Below are 12,097 nucleotides of genomic sequence, written 5' to 3' on the forward strand. Positions count from 1 at the left end.
CTCAGCAGTTGAGTGTCAACCTGGGAACCAAGAGGTCACTGGTTTGATTCCCAGTCAGGGTACATGCCTGGCTTGCAGGTTCAATCCCCAGTAGGGGGTGTGCAGGAGGCAACCAGTCAATGATTTCCTCTCATCATTGATGTTTCTATCTCTCTCTCCCTCTCCCTTCCTCTCTCTCTAAAAATCAATAAAGGGGGGAAAATATCTGACAGGCTCAGCCTCGGCCAAGGCAGGTGTCCACAGCCTCATTCCTACAGACTTCCACATTCCACTGCTAAGGTATTAGAATGGAGACAATTAAAGACTCAGTTTTAGAAAGACTTCTCAGAAGTTTGGATGTGACCTCGTTTATAGATGAAAAGACCAGGGTTCTGAGACATCAAGGCACTTGCCCAGGGTCACATGGCTGGTAAAGGACTCTAATCTTGACTGCACTGCTCAGGTCTTCTCTGGGCCCCACCACCCAGGCCACCGGGAAAGACAGTGAGGAGACAGTGAGGTGGGCAGAGCTGTGAGGGGAAGGGAGAGAAAGGGCAGGACCAACTGGAGATGAGGAGGGAGCCATGTGCGCCTGGGACTGAGGCTGGGCTGGGGTCAGCCTGTGCATGGAGTTTCCTGGCCAAGGGAAGCTGTGCTGTGCTATAAGCCCGCCCCCCTCGCCCCCCACACACACCTAGTTACCTGGCGCCTTTGTCCCCAGGCCCTGGTTCCTGTCCCCAGCTCCTTTAGAGGGACTACTTCCTACTTCAAGGACTAGAAGAGAAGCCAGGAGCAACTCTTCCTACACCAGAATTCCCCCTGGGCTGGACCCAGCTGAGATCTCCCTCTGAGAGGGTGGGAGGCCACACGTGACTGAGACATAATCACACAAGACAAGAAGGCCCTCAGCCAAGGCAGGCCCTGAGCCTGGGAGAACACAAACCAGTAAGGCTACTTCCCAGCCAAGAAGCCAAGGAGAAGAGCCTGGCAAGGAGAAAAGAGGACAGGTCCTATAGGATCCCTCTGCCACCCCCTCAGACCCCGTCCTGCCATTCAGGCTCTGGGCCAGAGAACCCGCCTTCCCCGTCCTGTGTGTCTGCACACACCTTATAGATGGCGAAGGCTTCGAGCTCCACCACATAGAGAGAGTTTGGGTGAGGCGGGTGGAAGTGTAGGCGCATGGCCGTGGACTTGAGCGGGGGCACATCGCAGGTTTCTGGGGTCACCCAGAAGGGGCAGTCAGACCTGTGTGTCCAGACCACAATGATCCTGCCCTTGGTGTGGTTCACCAGGCACAGTGGGACAGGGTTGGGGTCCTCAGGTCCGGTGCAGGCACCAAAATCCACCTCAACAGGTTCCAGGCTGACGGGCGGGGGGAAGATGGCCAAGTCCTTGGTGCCATCGTAGAAGTACTCAGTCATGGGGGGGATGATGGGATACTGCGGCGCCGGCACGTCCTCCAGGTCCTGGTGGGAGAGACAAGCCGGTGGAGGCCCAGCTGCATTCCTCCAGCATGGCCCTCACCTGTATGATTCTTTCTGGACAAAGCTGCCAGAACTCTGCACAAGTCACCCCCACCATGCTATGGAGGCACAGGGCTGCCCAAGAATTGCTAAAGAGGGGGCATGAATCTGGGCGGGGTAGCCTGCCCCCAGGGCCTAGTGGGGTCCATCGAACCTCCATGGGAATCATGAGGGCTCCATTCTTATCCTGTTCCAGCTTCTTCTCGCTCAGCATCTGGCCCAGGATGTCAGGGGGGTAGAGCGTCAGGCCCCGAGCCAGGTGTGTGCGGTACCAAACGAGGTGCTGAGGCTTCAGAATGGCTGGCTTGGTGCTGTCTGAGTGGCAGGTCCCGATCAGGTCCAGGAACAGTGGGTCCTGTGACATTGGTCCATGTGAAGCTGGATTTCAGCCCCCACTCACCACCAGCTGGTCAGGGCACAGTGTGAATGAGCTTGCCCAGGGGTGTGGGTCAGGGTGCTCACTTCAGGTGCCTCGGGCCACACTGTGGCTCCAAAGCCAAGCTGGGGCTCTGGAGGAGACGATCCAGGCAGACAGCCTCAGAAGTTCGAGACAACAGAGGTGAGCAACAAGCATTGTCTTTATGATGGGGCCTCAGGTTGGCCCCTCCAGCTCCCAGGGAAGCCCCTCCTTGACCCCTCCTTCCACACTCACCTGGTGGTGGATGAGACAGGCCACCCGCCGAAAGTAGATGATGGGGTGAGTGGGCTGGAAGGCACAGAGCAGGGTCATGCGAGCCTTGCCCACCAGGGTCCCGAAGGTGGGCCTGATGCTGAAGACACTCTCCTGGCAGTCAATGGCAAACTGGAAGTGGGCCGTGCAGTCCGATTTGTTCTCTATCCACAGGGACTGCTCTGAGCGCTCTCCGAGGTGGATCCAGCTGAAATTGATGCAGTAGTGCTGCAGGGACACATCAGGACCTGGGCATGGGAGATGGGGTCCCTCTGAGTGGGCCCTGCCGCCTGGGTGGGGCTGAACTATCAGCCTCCCCAAGGGTGTCTCAGAAAGGGTCCCACTGATGGGAGGCGGTGCTGCCTGGAGACAGGCGGCCAGGCTGGAAAGGCTGGGAGCCCAGCAGCCAGAGAAGACCTCCAGGTCCCCAGGAGTGAGGGCAGGCACATGATCTCCAGGTGTCCTCAACTGATTCCTCACTGAGTCCACCAGGGGGCAGCAGACACAGAGGCTGAAGGGCAAGGAGGCAGCCGGCTCTTAGCAGGCAAGCAGCATTTCCCAATCCTAAACATGGGCTGCTCCTGTCCCCAGAGAATTGCAGCGTCCTGGGATTGCCAGTACCTCTACAGAAACCAACGACTTTGACCAGGGTGTGGGAGGCACAGCCAGAGGGCATAACAGTCACGTAGTCCATAGTTCTGACGTCCAAGGTCTTGGGGTGGAAAAACACCGATACATATTTCTTCTTTCCTGGAGGCACGATGCCACAGGCCGTGGGGCATGAGAAGGCCTGGTCTTTGGGCAGCATGTCTTGAGCCACTTCAATCCTGAAGGGGGCACTCACCTGTGGGGCCAGGTGAGGACAGGAGGGGTCAGGTCACAGGGTGGGGCAGTCTGTCATTACCAAGGTGCCTAGCCAAGGGGGTCAGGGCAGCTGGCATCCAGCCTGTGCCTCACTTGTCAACTTTGGTGACCCTACTTCCACCAGGAGTAAGGAAGGGGGCCCTGCAGTAAGGTGGGGCAGGCTCCTTGCTCTGTACTGGGACTGACCAGAAGGGTACCTCCCCCTGCCAAAGGTACCATAAAGACTAGCTGTGGCTCTGGTGTCAGGACAGTCCTGGGGCTGATCTGGGGACCGATCTGGAGGATCAGGGAATACCAAAGCCCAGTCCCCCAGCTGAGAAGAGAGGAGGACACATGTGGACACATACTGTATATGTATCAATAGACATGGGTTATGTGAGGCTTGGAGCCAGAGGTGTGGAGAGAAAGGGGGACACTCTGTACAGGGGTGGGTGTCAGGAGCACCCAGCCCTGTGGCCCTGAGTCCTGCCCCCCCCCCCCCGCCCCGCACAGGATGTACCACTGATGGATTATGCAGCTTGATTTGCCTCTCGGCGGTGCAGCCCACAGCCACAGAGCCGAAGTGCAGCACTTTCTGGAAGCCATCGACATCCTGGTCCTCTGGTCCCTTTATGCTCACTAGCAGCTGGGCGCATTTGCCTGAGGCAGAATTGGGGGAGAGTCTTGGGGAAAAACTGACCAGGGCCTTTGTGGCCCCAGCTGAACAGCCCCCTAAAGAAGGTAGGTGAACCCAGAGAAACACTGGCCTATGACACCAAGGAAGGCAAAGAAAAAGCAAAGCTTGCAGGGCTGGGGGTTGGCAAGAAGCTGGTGGAGGTCCCGTGGGGGCCAGGCCAGGGCAGAAGGTGGGGTCGGGGGGCACATGGAGGCTTTAAGACCCAGGGCAGTGCAGCAGGTGGGCTCTGGGGACAGGTGAGAGGCTGAGCCTCACCTGCAGCCTGCAGCTGGATGCTGCTCTTCTGCTTGCTGCCCTCCCCATACCAGCACGTGGCCTGGACTTCATAGATGATAGCCATAAGGGGCTGAAAGGTCACCTTGATCTGGCAAGCCTGACCTGGCTGCAGCAGGCCCGTGCTGGGCAGCATCTGGAATGGGCTTGAGAACTCCCAGGTGAAGAAGGTAGGCAGGTCCCTGGAGGGTGGGGCAAGTCAGAGCCACTGGGCTCCTTATGCCCACGGCCCCTGCTTTAGACAGGTAGAGGCACTGGGCAGCACTCTTTACTCCCCCTACCTTTTCCCCACCAGATGGGCCAGTCTCTCTTCTCCCAGGTACACTCTTGCTTCCCCACCGCTGAGCCCCTTACCCTACATTGTCCAGGCAGAACCAGGCCTCAGCCATGTCCCCCATGGCACACATGGGCAACTGCAGGGACGGTGGGCAGATCAGACTGTGGCAAGGCAGGGTGGCCCTCAGGTCCACAAAGAACTTCCCCTCTTCTTTCTCAAACCACAGCTGGTCCGTGTACTCCTTCTGCAGTGTGGGGGTGGGGCAGAGGCGGTCCCTGATCAGTCGTACCTGGGTAGTACTCAGGGACCTTACATTCCACCCCAGCCCATGGCTATCCCCCCAAACCACTGAGGGGTGGGCTAGGCTATGGCTTTCCATCTCAGTCTCTGAGGAGAGGTTTGGTTACCTGTGCTCTACCATTGCCTTGGTCTCAAAGATATGGGGCCCCTTTTGTGGGGAACAACATATTTAGGGGGAACATCCTGAGAGCAGGAAGAGGCCAAGGAACCTGGGGCTTTCTGATGACCGGTATAGTAACACAGCCGCATCCAACTGGAATGAGTTTAGGCTCTAATGAAGTTAGGGTCTAAGCTTTCCAGGGCTTTCCCAGCTGGAGTTTTGCTGCAGTTGGCAGGGGTGTGCATGGTGCGGGGGGGACGGGGGGCGGGGAGGGGCCTCTGTGTTGCTCTGTCAGTTCCAAGGTCATTGTGCATGTGTCCCTCATTGCCCTCTGCTCACCATGGTGAGCCTTACCTCCTCCAGAGGCCGGAAGATGATGGGGAGTGTGAAGGTTATGCCCGGGCTCAGGAAGATGGTCTGAGGCATGGCCGTGAAGAAGAACTTGGTCTTGGGGGGCCTGCAGGAGAGAACCAGAAGACACGCACTTCAGGGTCAGGGCAGAGTGATAAGACCCTGGAAAGCTAAGCAGGCTTGAGTCCTTGAGACCATAAAGGGGAAAACCCAGGGCCCTGTCACAGGAGGACCTGTCTCCCTCATTTCACTATTCTTCTTACAGACCTTTATAGGTAGGGCTAGTGTTCCAATAGGGAGGGACACGTAATGGAAGGAGCTTCGGACACTTATTCCATTACTTAATCTGGTCACTTGGGTTCCACTTTCGATAATTCTTCAAACTGCACATGTTTTATACACTCTTCTGAATTCATGTAACATTTTAAAAGTTTTTTTTTAAAGAGTGCCTGCTTTGGGGGTTTGAGGGATCAGGGGCTGGGTCTCTGACCACTCACACTCGTACCTGTACTTCATCTTCTGGATTTTCAAGGATAGATTTCTCAGAACCAGGTTCTTGGTGATCTCCTTCCCTAGTTCCCAGCCTTTCCATAGCAGCTCCTCAGCCACCTCAATGCCCCAGATGACCTTCTTCTTCACTTTGTCCTTCTTTGAGAAGCACACCTGAGTGTCCCTGAAGCTGGTTGGCTGTTCAGTTGCCAGAGACAGAAGGATGAATTATTGGAGCAGGATTCCAAGATCCAGAGTACAGGCAAAGATCTCTCCACCTCCAGAAAGTAATGAATCACACCCCAGCCCTGAGGGATGGGCTGGAGAGAGAAGGTGAGGGGCAGGCAGACCCTGGAATCAGATATTATCTCTACCGAGATCACCAGAATGGTTTTCCAACTAGATTCCTGGCAATCCTGCCCATAAAGCCTCCTGTAGGCCATCTCATCTGGTCCTTGCATCGGCACTCTTAGCGGTCTTAGCTAGCCTTTTGTGTGCCTCAATGCACCCTTAGACACACGCCTCTCAGATGCTGCCTCCTCCTCCTTCCTCCCCATCCTACCCTTTACTACAGAAGTCTCTGCCAGCTGGAGTGGTATATCACAGGCACTATCCAGACCACAGTGATACTCCTCCATTCCCCCTCCTCCCTCAACTGGCTGGTGGAGTAGAGGAAGGAGCCAATTTGCCTGCAACCCCATGCCCTAACTTTGGGGCCACTCCGAGCACTACTCCTGATGACACTAGAGGTGCCATGTGCCAATACTTCCCATCTGCAATTCCTATCTATTTGAGGAGGGAGGGGGAGGGGGAACCCCCTGGGGGGCAAGGTGGAAGGAGGATGAGCCAGGTGCTTCTTCCTACCACAGTCATTGCTATGAAGGCTCAACGCATTGCCATTTTATCTTTGACCAAGGATCACTCTTATATTGTTACTAGAGGCCCAGTGCATGAAATTCAAGCACTGGCAGGGTCCCTAGCAGCTGCTGGCTGCTGGCCGGGAACTTCCTCCCTTCCCCCAACTGCCTGCTGCTGCTGCTGCCACTAGCCAGGGCCTCCCTCCCTTCCCCTGGCCAGCCCCACACCCTGGTCAAACTCCCGGACAACTCCCAGTCAAGGGTACAATTTGCATACTATGCTTTTATTATATAGGATATAGCATAAGGAATATTCATCTGTTCAACAAATATTTGTTGACTACCTATTATGAGCCAGACACTGAGCTAGGTGCCAGGACAGCAATAGTGAACATGACTGGCAAATCCCTCCTCTCTTGGAGGTTATACTCTCAATGTCAATATTTGCAGAGTTCAGCTGGCCAACATCGTATTTTCTTTCCCAATTTTTCCATGGAGAAAAGGTTACATGGGTGAGCAAGGGTAATTTATTATAAATATCAGTTGGTGCATCAATCAACCAGGAAAACAGAAGCCACTCTGGATATTTAAAACAAGGAATTGAATGTACAACCAGTAGATAATGAAGTAACCCGAAGTTAGAATCATCAAGAAGCTGCAACCAGCCCTAGCTGGTTTGGCTCAGTGAATAGAACATCAGCCTGGGGACTGAAGGGTCCCTGGTACGATTCTGGTCAAGGGCACATACCTGGGTTGTGGGCTCAATCCCCAGTAGGGGGCATGCAGGAAGCAGCCAATCAATGATTCTCTCTCATCATTGATGTTTCTATCTCTCTCTCCCTCTCCCTTCCTCTCTGAAATCAATTTTTAAAATCCTATATAATAAAAGGGTAATATGCAAATTGACCCCAATGGCAGAATGACCAGAATGACCACTGGACCAGTCACTATGAGGCTGGAGCACCTCTTGGTTTTTTTCCCCGGCCGGCAGGCTCCGATCGCCTGATGGTGAACCGGGAACCAGGTGTGGATGGTGGCGGGGGGCAGGGCCAGCTGTGGGCAGCTGGGGAAGATGGCCCTGATCGCAGGCCAGGCCTAGAGACTGTACCCACACACAAATTTCGTGCGCCAGGCCTCTAGTGTGTGTGTGTGTGTGTGTGTGTGTGTGTGTGTGTGTATGGCTAGCCTTTATATATTTTGCAACCACAAATATATATATTTCGCAACCACACCTATGCTAGATGAGGTGGTGGGGTTCTCTGAGACCACTGGCCTGTCCGGAGTGGATTGGAGTCACAGGGAGATGCAACTGCTATTGGAGATGGAGAGGGTGGAGAGGGCAGAAGAGAAATACTCTGGCTTCTCCCCTCTTCCCACCTTCCAATCTCCTGTCAGCTCAGAGTAGAGCAGGGAAGGGTAGTAAGTGAATCTTAGGGCAAACAGGCCTGGAATGGCAAAGATGGAGGGGTGAGAAGACCCCTGGTCCACAGGGAGGCAAGTGCAACCACCACCACATCTAAGGATTCACAAACACAGGCAGACACTGCCTCAAAGACAAAGCCATACCCCGTAGTCCCACCGTTAGACCACCACTCCCCACTCCTGCGCTATCACATAGAGAGAACCCTATGAGCTGCAAAAAGTAATCGACATCTATGTATTGGTCAAAAACAAAGTCCTGGGGTCATGACAAGAAGAGCCTTCTGCCGAAACCGGTTTGGCTCAGTGGATAGAGCGTCGGCCTGCGGACTGAAAGGTCCCAGGTTTGATTCCGGTCAAGGGCATGTACCTGGGTTGCGGGCACATCCCCAGTAGATGTGCAGGAGGCGGCTGATCGGTGTTTCTCTCCCATCGATGTTTCTAACTCTATCTCTCTCTCCCTTCTTCTCTGTAAAAAATCAATAAAATATATTTTTTTAAAAAAAAGAAGAGCCTTCTGAAGGAAAAGGGAGCTCCTGGCTACTCTATCAGTCTCCAACTCACATCGTCCTAGAGCCCTCCCACCACGGCCACTCACTGCTACCATCATGCCAGCCAGCTTGGTGCTCCATCTGTACGGGGTCTAGATCTGGGTTTAGACATGAGAGTCAGGTCCTTTCAGATTCCTCCCCTCCCCTCCCCTGCCACCCCTCCGCCAGCCCTAGCCCTGTTGTACCCTGCCTCACCTGCCCCGGATGTGGGCTCACACGGGCACTGACATTGCTACTGCTGCTGCAGACACTCATGGCAATACTGCTGCCAGTGACAGTGGGAATGGCCGTTGTGCTGGTACTCAGGTATGATGTGGAAGTCATGGTATAATCCCTGCTGTCTCTCGTTCCTGTGATGGGGCTTGGGGCTACAAAAAGTAATCAACATCTACATATTGATAAAGCACAAAGTCCTAGGGGTCATGACAAGAAGCGCCTTCTGAAGGAAAAGAGAGCTCCTGGCTAAGCCAGATGTTCCTGCCAGTTTGGAGCTGGCAAGAGACCAGAGGAGAGACAGGAGGGACATGAAAAAGAGAGGCCAATGGAGTAGACTCCCCATGACCATCATTATCACGGAAGAGTGCCTGGTTCCCAGCTCTGGCAACAGATGTGAGCTGGCACCATGAGGAATGAGCCTGAATGAGATCCAGGGCTTTGTCTGGGAACCTCAAGACTTAGCATTCAGCAAAGGCACCTGGAAGAGGAACCCTGCCCTCCATGGCCATACTTGGCATTTCCTAGAAAGCCCCCAGTGAGACTTACTGAAGCATATGCATTACCTTTGTCTGGCTTTTACTCTCCGTATCTTTCCTCTGAATGTGTCTTGGTCCTGTGAGGAGAAGAATAAGGAGCAAAGAGGCTAATGAGACTGGAGGGCTCTCAGTCTTCTGGGTTTTCTCTACCAGTATGCAACCTGTAGTCCAGGTTTAAAGTAAGCACTCCCTGAAATGACTCCTTCCAAGGATAAATGAATCAACTTTTAAAGCAAAGGAATCTATGGGTGGACTAGAGCTATAAGTTATATGCAAATATATAGGCAAATTATATGCAAAATATCATGTGTATGGGAATGTGACCTTTTCCAGAGAGAGCGTCCACAGCTTTCACCAAATACTCAAAACGATGCGTGGCCCTCCTCTAGGGGAACAGACAAGGGTCCCAAACTGGCTGTGGCTCCATCTCCTCAAATACCCTCTTCCTTTAGCAGACTCCCTTCAGCACACACACCCATGTGTGGCTATCATATTGGACAGCATCAATCTAATTCCTTTTTTGAACATATGTATATTTTGCAGACAACTCAGTATCCTTCCCCACCTCTTTGAATAACAATAACAAAATTAATAAAACCTTCTACTGACATTTACTGAGAACTTGCCAGGCAGTGCTGTAAGGCCTCGCATGCACTTTAATTCTTAAAACAGTTTATGAGTAGATGTGGTTTGTCTTTTATTTGGCCTAAAATTATCTCTTTTTAGGCTTGGGGGTCAGCTCCTTATTATAACATATTATGCTTTAGTAGACAATGTTATGGTCACCCTTTAGAAATTTACATACTTCCATCAGACACTCTCCCATCCCCTACCCACCACCCACCCACAGCAAAAGATTCTGTTCATTCAGAATCTGTTCGTTTCCAAATTGGCAACATCTCCAAAACCTCTGATCAGATTCATTCCTTCATTCATTCCCTCACAAAGCATTTACTGGGTGCCTGTTAGGCACTGGACAAGAAAGGTAAGCCCCTACCTTCAATTGTGAAGTGCACGTTCAAATGGAATCAAAGAAATGCAAGCTGAGGAAACAGAGAAAAGGGTCCCTTACTTTGCTGCTACTAGATGGCTGTGTAGTTCTACCCTGATTCATTAATGCCTGTGACTTCAGGGCTCTGAAAAAGTCTCCAGTCAGCACATGGAACATCCCAGCGAGTGTAGAAGAAATGAGAGAGGATGAGGTAGAAAGCTGGTCCAGGACAGAGTTTAGGGCTTGGGAGAGTGAGCGCTGATCCTGGAAAAAAGAAAACTGGGTTCTGGTATCTGCTTAGATTCATTTGAGATGGGAAAGTTTCTCCAAATTCCCGAGCCTCAGTCTCCTCACCTGTAAAGTGAGGGTTATGCTAACTATTTCACAAAGTTAATGCTAAGCTCAAATGAAATAAAGGATTTGAAAAAGCCCTAGATAAACTTAATGTTACTATAATTAACAATCATAACCTCCACATTGGCCTGCACCGCTCTTCCAAAAGACACACATCTGCAATCATTATGCAAGGAGGTGGTGCTTTTCAATCAAATTTTCTAATTCTAAGAACTTTAAAAATATATTGTCAGTTTGCTTAATTTTCTAATTTCCAACCTGAAAATTCCTAAATGACCAGTGAGAAAAGTGGCAGGTCGTTGTGTAGAGTTGGGGGAGGAAGAAATAGGTAAAATGAAGGGACAAAATGTACTTATAGCTGTGCCTCTTTTCTCTTCGGGATCCCAGTCTGATTGATCTCGCCCAAGTCTCAGTTCCACGGGACTCTCTGAAGGGCAAGGAGGGGACCCCGGGCCACTTCCCGGAGGAGGCGATCTCTGGGGCAGATACCTTCCTGGCCACTCGCGCAGCTCCCGAGTCCCTGAGATCAACGCTCAAAACTCACACCGCCGCCTTGTTGTCGTCTCCATAGATACAGGAAGCGTCGATTCCTGGTATCCTAGGGCAACTACGGCAGCCCAAATGAGTCATGGCTCAGAGAAGGCGAAAGCGCTGCCCAACTTTTAAGTCCTACCCTGTTTGTCGATTTTACGACTTTCCTTGCAAATAGTAACTGGGCTTCTACCAGTTGCAACATGGTATGTATAGTCCCTTGTTTGTCGTGACCTCCCCGCAATCGTGATTTAATTGACGACCAAATTCATAGGAAGCTATTCCGTGGACACATCACCTGAGTGGGAGTCGTTCCTGTTCTTTCCCGACGAGTTGGTGACACAGGGTCAGAATCTCAAGCGGAACTTCATTCTGTGATTGCAATTGTTAATTGAAAAGCAGCCCGTAGCATTTCTCATTTGCACATTGCTTTGCAAATGGCTTCCTTTTGCTGTTTGGAGAAGATGTGTCCTTATCGCCTGACAGCACAAAGTTAACTCTCTGAAGGGATCTGAAGGTTGATGTATGAAGAAGGCATTGTTATACATACTATGGATTTCTGGACCCTTTGTTCATTCGTCTGGATGTATTGTGGGGAAGGGTCTCATTTGGTGAAGATGCCTTTGATGGGTGAAGCCAAAAGTCTCAAAGTTCATTCATGGACAATAAAGATGTTTCACTCCCCAGGACAGTGATGGGGATTGGTGTTAAGGGGAGAAACCTTAATGAGTCTCGGGGTGAATCCAGAAAAGAAATTCTCATTTTGGGACAGTTGGGGTTTACTCGTGAAAGGGAAAAGATAGATTTTGTTGACAAAGTGGACTGAGTTGGCCTGGGAGATCACATGGCCAGATGCTGGCCGGACTGGAGGGAAGGGGCAGGCCAAGGGCCCATTTGGTTATGCAAGCACAGTGAGGTTAAGAGTTTACTTGGGATCAAGGAGTGCAGAACTCAGTGAGCTTTGAACTGGTTTTAATGTTATTCTCAAATCTGAGACCTGAAGTTTGGACATGATAACTTTTATGCTGTTTATAGTTTCTGTAATGATTTCATTTTTGTTTTCCCCTATGCTCTTTTGAAATGGTCAGCCTGACTCAGCGGGAATGATGAGACCCGTTTGTTCATTTTTAGGTAAAAAAG

At 51.9% G+C, this 12,097-nt stretch overlaps 1 protein-coding gene across 1 annotated transcript in view; it reads right to left on the minus strand.

The window, feature by feature from the left end:
* The window catches only part of CFAP65 (cilia and flagella associated protein 65), a gene marked incomplete at its 5' end in the record, with an annotated part of 34,268 nt that overhangs the window by 20,492 nt on the left and 1,679 nt on the right, over positions 1-12,097 (minus strand). The window contains 10 exons of the mRNA XM_081096001.1: positions 1,086-1,445; positions 1,657-1,857; positions 2,155-2,420; positions 2,794-3,016; positions 3,536-3,675; positions 3,968-4,167; positions 4,340-4,506; positions 5,017-5,119; positions 5,519-5,700; positions 8,546-8,697. Coding sequence (XP_080952127.1) covers positions 1,086-1,445; positions 1,657-1,857; positions 2,155-2,420; positions 2,794-3,016; positions 3,536-3,675; positions 3,968-4,167; positions 4,340-4,506; positions 5,017-5,119; positions 5,519-5,700; positions 8,546-8,697 — 1,994 coding nt within the window. The remainder of the gene's footprint in view (positions 1-1,085; positions 1,446-1,656; positions 1,858-2,154; positions 2,421-2,793; positions 3,017-3,535; positions 3,676-3,967; positions 4,168-4,339; positions 4,507-5,016; positions 5,120-5,518; positions 5,701-8,545; positions 8,698-12,097) is intronic.

This window comes from Myotis nattereri, assembly GCF_964212035.1.
Source record: "Myotis nattereri genome assembly, chromosome: 7".
In the NCBI taxonomy this organism is placed as follows: domain Eukaryota; kingdom Metazoa; phylum Chordata; class Mammalia; order Chiroptera; family Vespertilionidae; genus Myotis; species Myotis nattereri.